At 47.9% G+C, this 14,909-nt stretch overlaps 1 protein-coding gene across 11 annotated transcripts in view; it reads right to left on the reverse strand.

Moving 5' to 3' along the window:
* Nucleotides 1-14,909, reverse strand: part of CTBP2 (C-terminal binding protein 2) — a 145,751-nt gene that overhangs the window by 13,976 nt on the left and 116,866 nt on the right. For 7 of the 11 annotated variants that reach the window (XM_072871378.1, XM_072871377.1, XM_072871379.1 and 4 more), the window contains one exon: nucleotides 145-299. In XM_072871378.1, the coding sequence (XP_072727479.1) occupies nucleotides 145-299 (155 nt within the window). Of the gene's footprint in view, nucleotides 1-144; nucleotides 300-982; nucleotides 1,061-1,160; nucleotides 1,231-4,915; nucleotides 5,229-14,909 lie in introns of those variants that run through there. The other 4 variants (XM_072871381.1, XM_072871376.1, XM_072871380.1 and 1 more) reach the window with 4 other exon arrangements.

Below are 14,909 nucleotides of genomic sequence, written 5' to 3' on the forward strand. Positions count from 1 at the left end.
TTACAGCGACTTCTGTTGATGTTATCTGCTGATGGTCTCCGAGTGCAGCTTTGTACGCTTTTTTCTCAAGAAGAATTGGAAGAGGAAGGCCAGAGCACACCGTCCTCCAGCCCGGCCCGCCCGCACCCTCGCAGCTCACATTACCTTCTCATGAATCTCCTGAGTTGATTGTGCGTCACAGAATGCAACCGTCGCCAAGTCCTTCAAAATGGGCATCTCCACCGTACAGTCCCTCCCGTCCAGCAGTGCCACCAGGGGCCGGGGGTGCATGGGGCCGTTCATGATTTGAGGGCGAATACCTGCAAGCAGAATTAGCGTGGATTTTACACCAGCGGCAGTGGGAAGGTGCCCCCGGCAGCGGCGGTACCTGCGCACGGTTCCTGTGTCAGGTGAGGAGCAGCGGCACATGGTTTCAGCTTGCACAACAAATTTCGAGGGATGATGGCAATGCAATGCGAAGTTTAGCACAAGGTCCAGTTTTCCCTCTGGGAGTACGGCTGCAGTTTTGCCCCGGACGGAGAGAAAAACGCAGCGAGACTTGCTCCAGGACAGGGATGGACAACCCCATTTCAGCCACCGGTGACTTTATGGGGATCCACTGTGCTGATCCTCACCGACACAGGCCACGTTTCAACCACACCGCCCAAGCCAGAGCTGCCGGCCTCTTCAACCATTTTATTTAGCATCTTAGGAGCGAAACCCAAGCCAGCAGTAATTTTTTTCCCCTGCCTGCAGAAGGGCTGGGATTTCATTCCACGGATGTACGCTGGCGCTTGGTCTGTTTTTTTAAGCAATGACTTTACCATTTTGACCACCTCAGAAAGACAAGCCCAAACAGACATCCACAAAAAAAAAAAAAGGATTACTGGAAAATCACAGAAAGAGCAGGACACCGAAGACCTCTTTAGCATACAGGCATATATTCTGTTATATCACCAACTAACAAAAGGATTCAAGGTAGGAACGGCAAAGCTCAGCTTACTTTGTAAAACCAAACCTGGTCTATCCCCGTGTCCCGCAGGATGCTCTGGGGTGTGCGGCTGGAGCCAGTGTGAAGGACCTGCATATAGAGGATGAAATGGCTGCAGCCCCCGCTCCGCCGCGGCAGCGAGCGCACTCGTGCCAGTGCAGGACACTGCTCTACTCACGCGTACACACACCTCGCCACGGGCTGCTCCCTTGAAACGGTTTGTATTCAGGGGTCTGTTCAGCTGTGCTGCGTTTTTCTCATTTCGCAACGACATGTTTTCCAGGCTGAGGTGAGGAAAGGAACGATCACCAGCAAGGCCGCAGAAGGCTGGTTTTTATATCCTATTTATTGCTCTGCTGGGGATTAACTGGTTCATTTTTGGACAAGTCACTTAGAAATTTCTATGCCTCCCTTTACTACTCAGTAAGGGCATTTATTACATTAGGACTGTACAAAGTAGCTCGGTTATCTTTTTCAGCTACCCAGGCAGTTTCTGGGAAAAGCGTAGGTGCGGGGGACCGCGTGTTCTGGGCACAAAGCGGTGTCTTATTTCTGCTGCTGCGCCGTGAGATGGCCAGGCCTGGAGGGTTTGGGTTCGAACCTTCAAACCCCCTCACAAGCAGCCTCAGAGAAGCCCCTCTCCTTACCAAAACCCCCTTCTGCACAAGAACCTTCCAGGGCTACCAGCCAACCTCTGTATCGCCTTTAAGCATAGCGGGTGTGTGATCCTTTTATTGAGGGGCTAACAGACACAGTAAATGCCCTCACTACTGGGTAAGAGCGTTTTTCCCTGCCACCCTACATCACAGGTATCACTACTTACTCACAGTGAAATTGCTGATGCTGGTGAGCCGGACAATCATGGGGCTTGGCTGAGGGAACTCCATAGAGTTGGTTTTGGGTATTTTGGGGGGTCAAACATCTCACGTGGAGTGTTACAGAACACACGCTACTGTCTGTGGCACCGTTTGAGTAAGTCGGACTAATGCCGAGAGTGGGAGGCTCCTTCACCGGCCCTCGCGCGGAGGGCTGGGTACCGTTCCAGCCCTCTGGACTGCGGTCAGCACCAGGAATTGTGTCACTGCAGCCCCACGTGCCAGAAAAATGACAATGAGGGAAAGAAACTAATGAGAAGAGCAACACACTGATTTCTTTTTTTTTTTAAGGGAAAATTAAATGTGCCTTTTTGTCCAGATTGCTGTCGGGTAAAGTATTAGCAAGATCTCCACCAGCTGATGCGTATGTGACAGATGCGGGCACTATGGGCCAAAGCGATGCCTCCCAGACCGCGCCGGCACCAAGAGCATCGCCCCAGGGAGGGATCTTCGCTGCTGCGTGTGAAACGCGGGATCGCACGTAGTTACATTTATTTTGCATGGGAAAAATTAACCCCATGGAAACAGGCAGGTTTAACGGAGGGGGTTTAATGGCTCTCCATTCCTGTTTTATTGAATCTGCTTTAAGAAATGAAGAACCAAGCAATCCAGCAGACCTGACTGAAGATTTTCAGCATTACATATGAACGTTTTTGGAATGGGTCCTTCTCTCCGTCTTTCCTACTGAGATCTCCATTAGCACGTACTGGAAGTAACGCATTATGTTTGCATGCATTTCATTCAGATGGAAGTACAACTGTCAGTAGGCAGGGTAGAGTGCCGAGACGATTTGGATAACCCAAAGAAGCTTGCCATAAGCAGATAAGCAAGAATAAAAACATGTACAAATCTCAGAGCGCTTACACAATCCTTATGTGAAGCACTATACCGCAGCTAGATTATTTTCTCAGGTTAACAAGCGAGTGAATTATAACACTGACTTAAACGCTTACTAACGAGTATGATCTCCAAGGCTTACAGCATCACCTATCAGCCTCACACCACGACTGTAAATAAAAAGGAATCTGATGCAGGGGCAAGGTGGCTGTGGTGGTCCCAAGCCCCGGTGGCCATGGGCACTGTCCCCTTGCTGTGCAGCTGTACGCCTCTGCCTGGGCAAGCTGAGCTCAGAGCTCGGTGCCCACCGGGGATCAGGACTATCCTCGGGCAGGGCAGTGGGCAAAGAGAGGCTGGTGGTGGCTTCCTGCAAGCATGGCACATGGAAGACAAAACCACGGGTTATCCGAAACCTTGACATTTAATCCGAGGCCCAAAATAACGGTTTTATTATGCTGCCATTACATAAGCTTCTTTGAAACTCAAACGAAACACAGCTTTTTTTTTTTTAAAACGGCATCTGTGTCTTTGCTCAGGATTAGGGATGTAATTGTGCATGATGACACAGGCTTCTTAGGCACGTCACCCTCGCCCGCACACAAAAGTGCAGTTGCGGAGGATGAACACTGGCTGGAAACTGCGAGGTAGCCAGAGGAATGTCTCTCATTTCTCCTGCTTCAATGAGGGAATTTACTTCAGCTTGACAAGGGAAGTTTTGAAGCATATCAATATGAGATGAAGTGCATAATGTATAGAAATTACGTTTTAATAAAAACCATTGGCAAGTTTGCAACTTAAACCATGGTATATTTTCCTCGCCTGCCTCTCTTGTTGCCTTTCCACCACTGCGTCTATTCTTCACCGTCCTGGTTCCTACTACCCGCACAAACACATTCAAACCAAAACATTTGGGCAGACAAAACCAAGCTAAACTTGGTATGCTTTTCTTTTTACCCAAGCTCATACAGCACGTTTGTTCTGCGTGCAACTGCTTCATTAAGAACGAGGTATGCCACAGATCAGAAAGTAATTAAACAGCCAGACACTCCCCCCCTAAATTCTGATCAAACATCTCAGCCATTAATCCTTTTGCTCTGCCAAAACCACCGGGCTCGCTCTACCGAGGCCACAATGCTGTGTAAACCAAGCCCATCACTGCCTCCCCGCGCGTGGGCAGCAGGCAGCAGAGCAAGCCGGGATGGTATGGGCAGCAGGCAGCAGAGCAAGCCAGGGTGGTGCAGGCAGCAGAGTGAGCCGGGGTGGTATGGGCAGCAGGCAGCAGAGCGAGCCGGGATGGTACGGGTAGCAGGCAGCAGAGCAAGCCAGGGTGGTGCAGGCAGCAGAGCAAGCCAGGGTGGTACAGGCAGCAGAGCGAGCCAGGGTGGTACGGGCAGCAGGCAGCAGAGCAAGCCAGGGTGGCACAGGCAGCAGAGCGAGCTGGGGTGGTACGGGCAGGAGGCAGCGGACCAGCTCTCCTTGGCGCTGGGGTGGGATCAACTCTCCCTCCCAACAGCCTCACAAATCCAGTGCCTCCCCCACCATCTGAAGCTGATTTTGCCGATAAAGCCCCAGCCGTTCCTGCAAAGTTGTGGCAAATATTGTTTGATATATATTTTTTTTAGGCGTTTTCGGCTGCCCGCAGACCCTCGCCAGCATTGCGGGGAGAGCTTGGTAAGGAAGAGGGAGAGGAGGAAGGGTTTATGGAAAAGAAAAAAATAGAAAAAAAAGAAAGGTTTTGCAGTCACAGGGAGAACTCAAACTCCACCCCGGCTCACAGGCAGCGCCGCTTGTTGCACGCAGCCCCGCGTATAAAGTGCTTTTGTTTCATTTTTAATACACAAAGCCTGCTTGTCCTCTCCTGCCGCTCCTCCCCTTGCCACCCACTTGTATCCGATCCCAATGGCACCCCTGCCAAGAGAATTAGGGAATGCTCCCTGCTAAATGGCAGTCTTTGTGTGACCGCAAGACGGCTGGTACTATCTCACAGAAACAAAAGCAGAAGCCATTTGCCTAATTCTTACTAATCTCAGTTGCCTACGCCACGCAGCATTAAAAAAAAAAAAAAGAAGAAAAAAAGGCTTTAAACATGTTCACTCGCAGTACATAAAAGTGCATCAAGAAGCGATCCTGACACTTGCCTGAATTACCCGTTCACAACAAAGTAGCTACAGTTTTACAGTCAACTACACACTTTATTAAACAAACAGAAAAGAAACAGGAAATTTCCCCTTGCCTGGAAAATGTTGCCTCCACATTCTTCTTCTTATTAAAAACCACACATGGCAGTGGAGGAGGAGGGAGGGAGGAGGAGGGGGGGAACCCACACACGATAAAATACTACCACTTTTCAGTGCGTTGCCTCTCCTTTCGTCTACGAGGGGGTATCTTCAAACAAGCAATCCCGCGGCCCACAGCTGCAACATCTCAAGACAAATGTCTCTTTGAACACGGAGGGAAAAGAAAAGGCTTTTGTCCTGAGCCACAGAAGAATAGTCTGAAATTGCGAGAGGAGTTACAGTCACCTCTGCGCGGCTCCCAACTCTTCAGAGCACTCCCTCCAGACTTTGCCGAAGCTTTTAACTAATCGTAGTTCTTTCCCAGCCCTTGAATAAAATCATGTGAGTGCCAGCCAAAAAATCTTATGCTATGCACACTAAAGGGTTTGTGTATGTCACAGTTGCTTTTTTCCCCCTTCCACTCCCCTCCTCCTATTGACTTGCACATACGGCGTTTTTTTTTGAGTTGTCTCAAATGGATTTAATCTGTGCCACGCTGCGTTTTATGTTTGTTTGGTTTTTTGTGTGTGGGGGTTTTTTTTTTAAACTTAAAAATGAAACATGCCTTTCCATGCGGAGTATATTGAACGAGGCTCCAGAAACAGGCTGATAGCCTTTAGCAGCGGCAGCACCACAAAAACAAACACAAAGCACTGGGGGAAAGCAAGGCTGCACTGATCTCATCTAGCACCCAGAAACGAAGGGCCAAATTCTTTCTTGATGTGTAAATCAACCAGTTTTCAGCATCAGAAATGACACATGCTTGCTGGAAGGGTTCACATCTTCTTGGAGATGCCCACCTCCTACTCCTGCCCAGTTTGACCCAAATAGGTAAAAGCAGCCCCGTATCGTCATCACCCCCATCCCAGACTCCTGCAGAGCACGGGGAAGTGCCGCTGTGGGACACGGTGAAGCAGGGCAGGTCGTACCTGTGCAATGCCCCATCTCCAGAGCATGCAGTGGCCCACGGCTTGGAGCAGTTGTTTTTTTCTCTTTCCAGTTGCCATCGTCATGGCCAGCAGTAGCAACAGCTAGAGACAATCCTCATCCAAGAAATAAGGAAAAAAATCTGCATCTCATGCCCAGTTTAATACCGTTAGTGCTGCATCTTACTATTTGTCATTCCCTGGCTAAAGAGCGGTGCAAGTTAGTTAACAGAGGGATCTAGGTGGCCTTTGTGCAAAATACCTTGAATCCGGCAAACTGATTTTCAGCCATGGAAGCCAAAACCAAACCAGAGCACTGCTGGTGCACCGGCAGTACTGGCTACTACGCTTTGCCCAGGACAAAAGCAGTACATGAGGATCTGTCAGCAACAAGGTTAGCCTGCACAGACCTGTTATCTCCATCACCGTTTCATCACCATCCCGCTGCTTCAAACAGCATCATCCCTCCCCTCCACAGACCGGGGGAGGTCTGAACCATCCAGGGCCAGTCCGAGGGAAACACGCAAGAGAAATCGGCAGCAATTCATCAGCCCACGCAGCCCTCTACCAGGCAAGGGTCCTGCTGACCCTGTTGGATGCTTCTGGATGCCCAGGGGAGTCCTGGAGTCAGAGGATGAGGTCAAGAATAAGGAGAACAAAGGTTTATTACCTGAAGCTGGTACTGACTTGTAACATAAGCATGAAAAGACCTGTCAGCCTCCCTAAAATCCAGCCTCCGAGTACAAGACAGTCTTTCTCTTGGACTTCCATTGCTATTGCTTGAGCACTTCAAATTTTCCACAGATTTACTGTCCCAGCCATCACCCCTGCTTTACAAGCCGGAAAGCCGGGGTCCCGCAGTGCCTTTCTGAAGGGGCTCAGGGGTCCCCACTCCTCGGCGGCCCTGGGCCACCCTCTCTGCGGGCTGTAAACTGGCACTGATCCTGCTTCAGGGGTGCATGGAGGGGAAACCTCTGGGAAGCCACCTCTGTGGGTCACAGATAGCACATAGTAAGGTGGTTTCAAACTTTAGCAGTATCACTTCCAAGCAGAAAGGCGTAAGGGAGTTGCGAAGGTGCCATCGAACAAGTGCTGAAGGAAGGTTTCTGTGAGGACGGGGATGTTTTTGGAAAGCCCTGCAGATGCTGCAGGACCGAGAGGACCACCCTCCTCTACCACAGCATACTCACAAGTGATCCTCTTTCTTTCACTTAACTTTTCCTGTTAATAAATGCTTCTCATAATAAATGTATATGAAAAAATGAAATAAGACACAGTCTTTATCTCCCAGTCAGGGGAAAACAGATATTTACTGTTATTTCTAATTATAAATACTCTGGAGGCACTTGGTATTGTACAGACAGAAGCCACACAAATACACAGCCAGTTTAGAAAGTGACATCAAATCTCTTTTTTATAAATAATCATGGTGTGGTTTTTTTTAAAGCAAAGCATCTTTGAGACTGCCAGGATCCTACTGGGAAAAGACTGTGAAATCTTCTCGTTCGGAGGAGACCTGGGTGTTTGAGCCGATGTCTGTAACGCAGCCGGAGCTGACAGGCTCCGTGCTCGCAGCCAGAGTTGCCGCGGGGAAGAGGGATGATGGCAAAGCGGCGGTGACTTCCAGCCCGCTGGGAAAACCCACAGGTTCACAGCAGTCCCCTCCAGCGAGGGAAATCATGCTTCAGAGACTAAGTCCCGAGCTCCAGAAAGACAGCCAAAGAGGCAGCAAGGCCCACCCTGCCCCTGGAGGTGCAGGGTCCTGGCTGGAAAGGAAAAAACTCATCCTTGCCATCGGGAAGAGCCTGTGCAAACTCCTGACCTCTCCAGCACATTTCCTTCTGTCAGCACCAAACAGCTGGCTTTTTGCCAGTTCCCTTTTCACATAACTTTTCAGGGCTTCCTTTAAGAATGTATTTTTACAAATTCATAGGAAATCCCCATATAAAATGATATCCTTATTAGACGATACGAACACCGTGATTACAGTCCCCAGCTGAACTACAGAAGCAGACAGCAACCACAAAGAAATGCTCAGTAAAAATACGGGGAGTATATATACGCAGTATTTTCTTACTCTTATTTGAATTCCTGTACATACACATACCAGAAACAGATACATCGCTTCACCTCCTTTTGCATACCCCCATTAAAGCACCGGGATACGCGTAACACACTGCCGATGCCACAGGGATGCCGTCTTGGGGCAGGAAAGCAAAGCACAAGCCTTGCAAAACTCTGGAGCCCTCTTCTTCTATGAAGTAATCTCTGGACTGAACTAAATCTCATCCAGGAGCACTCTAAATACAGCTGCAAGTATATAAACTGGTGTAATACAATAAAAAAGTAATATAATAGTAAGATGCAGCCTCTGCTGTATACCTTCCATATCAAATTGTCGGTGTTTTGGTTATTCCCAGGCTGCCAGGTGGGTAAATCAGTGTCTATGAACACCAACGTGTGACTTTCTGCCCCAGCTCACATGTGGGTTAACAGGAGCGACTTCAAGAGGAGCTAAGCAAGGTCTTAGGTTGAAACTCTTAATGGCTACGCAAGGTGATGGGAGATGGGGGGTAACCGGGGGATGCGTTGGCCCCAGGGACCCCGAGAAGCAGGAGTGCGGAGCAGGGGATGGACGGATGGGACGGCGACCCTGGGGAGGCAGTGGGAGCTGCCAGGGCACGCAAGAGAGACAGCAGAGCAGATGGGAGAGGCCATATGGGGTGGTGAGGGATGCTACCAAGAAAGCTAAAAGAAGCACCTGGAAGAACAAAATGCTTGCTCAGAGCTCAGTTTCTTGTATTCTTTTTTTTTTTTTTTTCAAGAGAGGGATGGGAAGAAAAGGGGAAAAACCCAGTTAGGGTTTGCGTTGTGGTTATGTTGTCCCTGCTCATTGCAGGGGGTTTGGACTAGATGACCTTTAAAGGTCCCTTCCAACCCAAATTATTCTATGATTCTATGATTCAGACACCATACAGACTCCCAAACCATCCCACTGCCCAGGGCTGAGCTTTGCAGCTCCTATTAAAAAGAGTATGGAGAAGGTAGCAAAAACCCCAATAAATTCCCCTTGAATGTGCTCCATTAGCAAGCCCAGTGCTGAAAACAAATTGTATTCATAGTGCTTGGTGGATGGCTTGCTTGATATTACCCAGAAACCTGAGAAAATACTTCCTCTGCCGTGCTGCCACTTCAGCTGTAGTATATATTCTTTACATTTCATACGTGTGACGTTCACCTCTGTGACACACATTCCAGCCATACGGCATCACGCAGGAGGGATAATATCCCGCGCCAGCTCTCCTTCGGGTCCCTTCCTATCCTCTTTCTCCATTTATCTTTTCCCTTCTATCCCAATGGAAACAAACTACAACAGTAAAAAACAAATGAGCTGCTCCAGGAAATGGACAGCTTTTTTTTTTTTTTTTAAAGATAAAATAAATAAAACCAAGGAGAACGATGCTGATGCTTTACACGAGGGCGCAGGGGAGAGCTGCTGATATTAGCCATCTGGGCAGGAGGCTGCCTTGACTTCAAATCACCCCGAGGGATTCGGAGGCTTTAAAGACATTTGGAAGATAAGATGCAAAAACCAAGGCTAAAGATGAGCCTGCTGACCAGGCAGCACCAGCCCTGGCATGGGGACAGCCTGAAACACTGCTGCCCAAGACCACCACGAGATCAGCAGCGGGGCTGCCGACAATGTACCGGTGTTGTGGGATGCAAACTCAGTTTTATGGTACAGATGGACAACTGACAGCCCTACGGTATAGACTGGAAATTTCCCTCGAATGAAAATAAAAAAGGCAATCCATCAAAGCAAGCACTTGGATTCAGCTTTTGGGAAGCGAGAGGGGTTCAATCACACTAGCTGTCCATGTGCCACCAGCACCTTTTAAACTTGCATTTGCACATTGATAATGACTGATTCTGAGTGGAAAACAAAGAAAACGCTACGTTATGAGATACTTGTAGGAATTAAATTATGCTGGCGTTAACCACTGACATTAGTCCTTCTCATTATGCTGGACTGAAAGTGCTGTCAGTCTTTTAAGCAAGGTATACATAGGGCTTTCTATATTCTGCTTTGCGTTGCTGCTGCCATTTCTGAGATCTGCTGGAGATTTTCTTTAGATCCCAGAGGAGGGTCAAGATGGTGTCGGAGGAGCTTCTGTGCTGGGGAGGACAGCGGTTGCTGTTCACTGTTGGCTTACAGCGTTCCCTCTGCGGTGATGCTCCTACTACACAGATGAGCAAGCTGCTGGGGTGGGAGCCTTTGGGAAGATAAATTCTCCTCTCCACATCCATCTGTAGCTGTTGTCATCTCAAGTCATTCGCATTCGCTTGCAGCAAGAAAGGAGAACAACCCACCGAGGATCCAGCCCAGGCTTTACTTAACGCCCTTTCCACAAGGACAATGTGGGAGGCTTCAGTGAGAGCCCAGCTTGACTTAAAGAGCCTCCCTAAAGCAACTGTTGGCCAAGTGCAAAGTGCCAAAAAGGGCTGGCAGCTGCCTTGGTTTCTCCTGCAAACACTGCAGATGGGCCGTGGGCTGCGGCAGGAGCTGTGACCACCCAGGGAGCACCCAAAGCCCTGGCCTGGGGCGAGGGATGGTATCAATCCTTTAAGTCCACCTGGACATCTCCAGCATCTTCGTTCGAAATGATAAATGGTGCAAAACTTTCAGGCCATGGGCAGCGAGTGATGCCTTTCATAGTGATACACACCAGCAGAAAGAGAAGCACGAGGGTTGTCCCTGAGCCCTGTGAGACACACTGTGCACACTCCTGGGGGCTCTTCCACAGCTTGAGTGGCACTTGCTAGCTACTAAAGGAAAAAAGACGGTGAGCTCACTCCAAAACCCACAGGTCTCGCCAAGGCCTTGTCCCTTGTAAGACCTATTAAAATAGCTCCTGGGCACTTGCCAAGTGCACAAGCCCAGCTGGAACCGTCTGTTCAGTGACCCTGTTGCAAGGTCATCCCTTCTGGAGACCGAAAACAGCCACTCTTCGACCTACACATGTGAAATGTTTCTGCCAAGGGCGCTGGACCTCTGATAACTTTCTCCCTTCCTATCGCTGCTCTGTCTGCATCCCTGCTCTCAGATCCCGACCTCTCCTCCAAAGCAAAGATCAAACGGAGAAAACCTCGCTGGGGAGAGGAAGCCCAACAACTGCCACGTTTCCAGCTCTCCTGCAGCGTGTTCACAGCCCGTACAGGGCTCCTGCTTTTGTCACCCCAATTTCTTGCTTCACTTCTTTTCTGTTTCTTTCCCCGTCCCGTTTTGTACCCAGAGCCCCTCGTGCTCTCCCATCGCTCTTTGAGGAATTTGAGGCCAATTCTGCTTAGTGCAGAAAGGGTGGCAAAATGGAAATATATGAGCAAGGGAATAACCCTGGAAGGTCCTGGGAGGTGCTGAATGCCTGCAAATCCCACTCATTTCTCTAAGATAAATACCCTCACTTCCTAGCAGCACTGGATCATAACTAAGCAAGGAAAGAACCCTAAATACTAACATTCGAAAGCACTTAGCTACAACCTACTTGCTATTAAAGTTGATTTACTTTTACAACTAATGCTTTATAAGTATATCGTAGGATTTTATCGCAGTTACGCTGAAAAAAGAAGGGCATGTGTTGAATTCTTGTTGACATTTAAAACAGCCCAGAACCATAAAAACACAGCAAACAAAACTTTAGGCTTGGCAGTGACCACCAAAACCCACCTGCTCCCCACGGGTTAGCAAACAAAATCTGCACTCCACTACTTCTGCAGCCCCGAGCGTGGCCCCAGCCCGGGTGGGAGTTTCCCCAAAGGCAGGGTGCCCTTCCCCAAGCTCCCCAGCTCCTGGCCCAGAGAGCAACAGAGAACAACAGAGAGCAGAATCTCACCCAAAGAAGTCACTGAGGCCACCAGGAAACCCACCGTGGTGGAGGACAACCCTTAAGTAGATAGTTCAGCTCAGCACGTATTTCAGCACGTGCTGTCCTTAACAGAAACGCTTTCTTGGATCGGGCTGATATCCCCTCGAGGCACATTATCAAATATTTGCCAGGCGAGAAGGCGCACTGTCACGGGAGATAAAGAAGATGATTGCACCACACAGCACCGGAGAGATGTACATGAGAATTAAGTTTATCCTTCGGAGAAACAGCTTACGGAGGGAGGCTGTTCGCCTTGTGGGTCTTCCCAGCTACGGAGGGTAAGTGAAGCAGCTCATCCGGGAGCATCGTCCCCAGGACAAGCCCAGCAGCTCTGCCTGCAACTCTGCCTGCAGATCAGCAGCTCTGCCTGCAGCCCAGCTGGGGTCCGTGTGGGCACGGCCCTGCGGGCAACAGCAGAGCTGGGGGAACAACCAGCTCGCTCTGACCTTCCCCTTGGGTTATACTTTCTGAATCTTACAGAACCCCAGTATGTTCTGGGTTTTTTTACTATATATTGGAAAAGACCAATTCCACCTTGGGCAGGATTTACTGGTCATGACTGCATTAAGATGGAGCTCTGTATGTAATGTCCTAGGAAAAGTATGGCAAAGAAACTCACTCCTGCTTTGACCCATGTTCCTTAACTAATATATTTTATTAAATATACAGATACATCAGTATCTGATACTGATGTACCAGATACATCAGTAAAATGAAGAAGGATCCCACACTGTGTTTGCAGCCACCTTCCCAGAGGAGCTCTGCCAGACAGGTCAACAGGAATGGGGTGATGTGGAGCCCAGCAGCACCTCCCACTCTGATGTTTTCTTCCGAGTCACCTGCAAGGCTGCTCACCCAGCTGGAAAAAAAACCCAACCCATAAAACACCCCCAAGAAACCTGAATCTCTTTATCAAACTTCTGTGGAAAAAGATTTTAGAGATGCCACACAATACAGTCCTTTTTAGCTATTTGTGCCCTCGAGCCATGCATTAATACAGCTGAAACTAAGCTGGATTGAGGGAATTTTAAATTGATGTATTGGACGATGTAGAAGGCTATCAAAAAAAAAACCACTCTAAAAAGAAAAAAGGAAAAACTCAACACAAAACTGGATTGTAAGCTGAAGATTTCATGAGGTCAGGGTGAACGTACAAAACCTCTCACTGGAAATGTTATCAATAATAGTATCTTATCTCCTGTAACACAGAAAGTACACTGATTAATAACAATACACTGATTGGCAACAAACTCCCAAATCTTAGAATATTATAATTTAATCATTCTTTTTTTAGACTGAGGGAAAAAAGTAGTGGTGAGGACAGAGAATTCTCTGTATTTTAAACCTTCTGACTTTGCACTCTTGTAGAGCCTTACTAGGTGCTCACTAACAATTGCTGTATGCTGAGCACATCTTGAAGTTGCAAAAGGGCACTGTAGGTATCTCAGAAAGAAATAAGAGCATGTCCATACACTTACGAAGACTTCTCAGGAGCACAAAAGAACACACTTTTGAGACTGTATGTAGAAATTTTGACTCCATGTATACAGATGTCGGGTTTCTACTAGTAAACTTCAAGCCAGAAAAAAGTCTTTTGTAATGCAGGGGTATTAAATCTTTCTTTAAATGTCCAAATCAAATTAAACCAAATGAGATATTTTTTGTGAGTTGCTTTTAAATTCAGTTCTTTCAAATATCCGTTAAACCTTTTGAAAATTAAATGAATTTTATTTTTAATGTAATGTGCAATTGTGGAGATCTGAAGAAAAGCATGTGGTCCCAAAAGCACGTGTGTTTTTCTAACTATACAAGTTGGTCTAATAAAAGATATTATCTCTCCCTGCAAACCTTGACTAGCTTCAGTTTTCCTGGCTGAATAAAGATAACAGAAAAAGTTTAATGATTAACTTTCATGTTCTCTATTTTCCACCTTTATCAGGCTTTTCCTGGCCGCTAGCATTCCTGCCTTGCTGCAAAACACGGGCTGCAGGTCTGGGGGCTGCATGCACCCACCTGCAGGCATAGACGGGAACCTCAGCCCCAGCCTCCACCCACCTCCTCCTGATACTTCACCACCTTGACAGCCTCTGGACCTGAACGTGGCCAGAACAACCCAAAACTCTTCCAGAAAGATCTCAAGTAACATTGGAGACGTGATTTTTTTTTTGCTACAGTGGAAGGAAGCTCCGAGTAAGGACTGGGGCAGAAGCTGCGGTGTCTCCAGCCACCCCACCTCACCTCCCTGGTCCTCTCAAGGCTTTTGGAGGCTGAAACAAAGCCCTCCATAGCTTTCCAGCTGGGCTATTCTTGGGTCCTGGATGAGCAACATGCACTAGGAACGAGTGAGAACATACCTAACATTTTTTCTCATCCCTGACCCTAAAAACGTTCTCCTCTGATTAGTTATAATCCACGGCCACACATTTCACATCTTAAATTAAGACAGTGGACCAAGCAATGTCTACTAAACACCATCACTAACTTTGGTACCGACAGTACCTATTCAAGCTGAGACACTGCATCTGCCAGCACGACTGATGATCACCCCGTTGAGGGTTTCCGCATGGGGTTTTCCTGCATGCCCAGGGTGGGCTTGAGTCAAGGCTAGGTTAAACTCTTACTGTTTTGCAAATCCTACCCTTGTAGCCACTTCATCCCCACCTCTCCCGCACCAGCCAGAGGGCACTGAGCCCAGTCAGCTGCACGCAAGCGTCTTCTGATTTATGAAAACCACGTTGAATGTCCAAATACTGCACAGCTCCTTGAAAAATAGAGCTTACAACCTCCCTAATTTATCATCAGTGTTTAAAATAGTATCAAAACCCCTCACAAGTAATGATAGATGAAAATATTATCTTAAAACAGAGCTATTTAAGCTATGATAATCTAGAAAAATCTTTGCTAATCTGCTGCATCTTTGAGCAGAAGAAATACACGCTCCCTGGGTTTCGTAATAAAAGAAAAATGAACATTGGCAGAGCAAGCAAAATAATCTACAAATACAAATCAACCTTTTCTCCTTGTGAGCCAGAGTAGCCCAAGGGATAACGGCACAATCATGCTTCTGATGTATTTATACAGCACGTTTCATCTTCATTAAT

Source organism: Ciconia boyciana, chromosome 8, assembly GCF_034638445.1.
Source record: "Ciconia boyciana chromosome 8, ASM3463844v1, whole genome shotgun sequence".
Classification (NCBI taxonomy): domain Eukaryota; kingdom Metazoa; phylum Chordata; class Aves; order Ciconiiformes; family Ciconiidae; genus Ciconia; species Ciconia boyciana.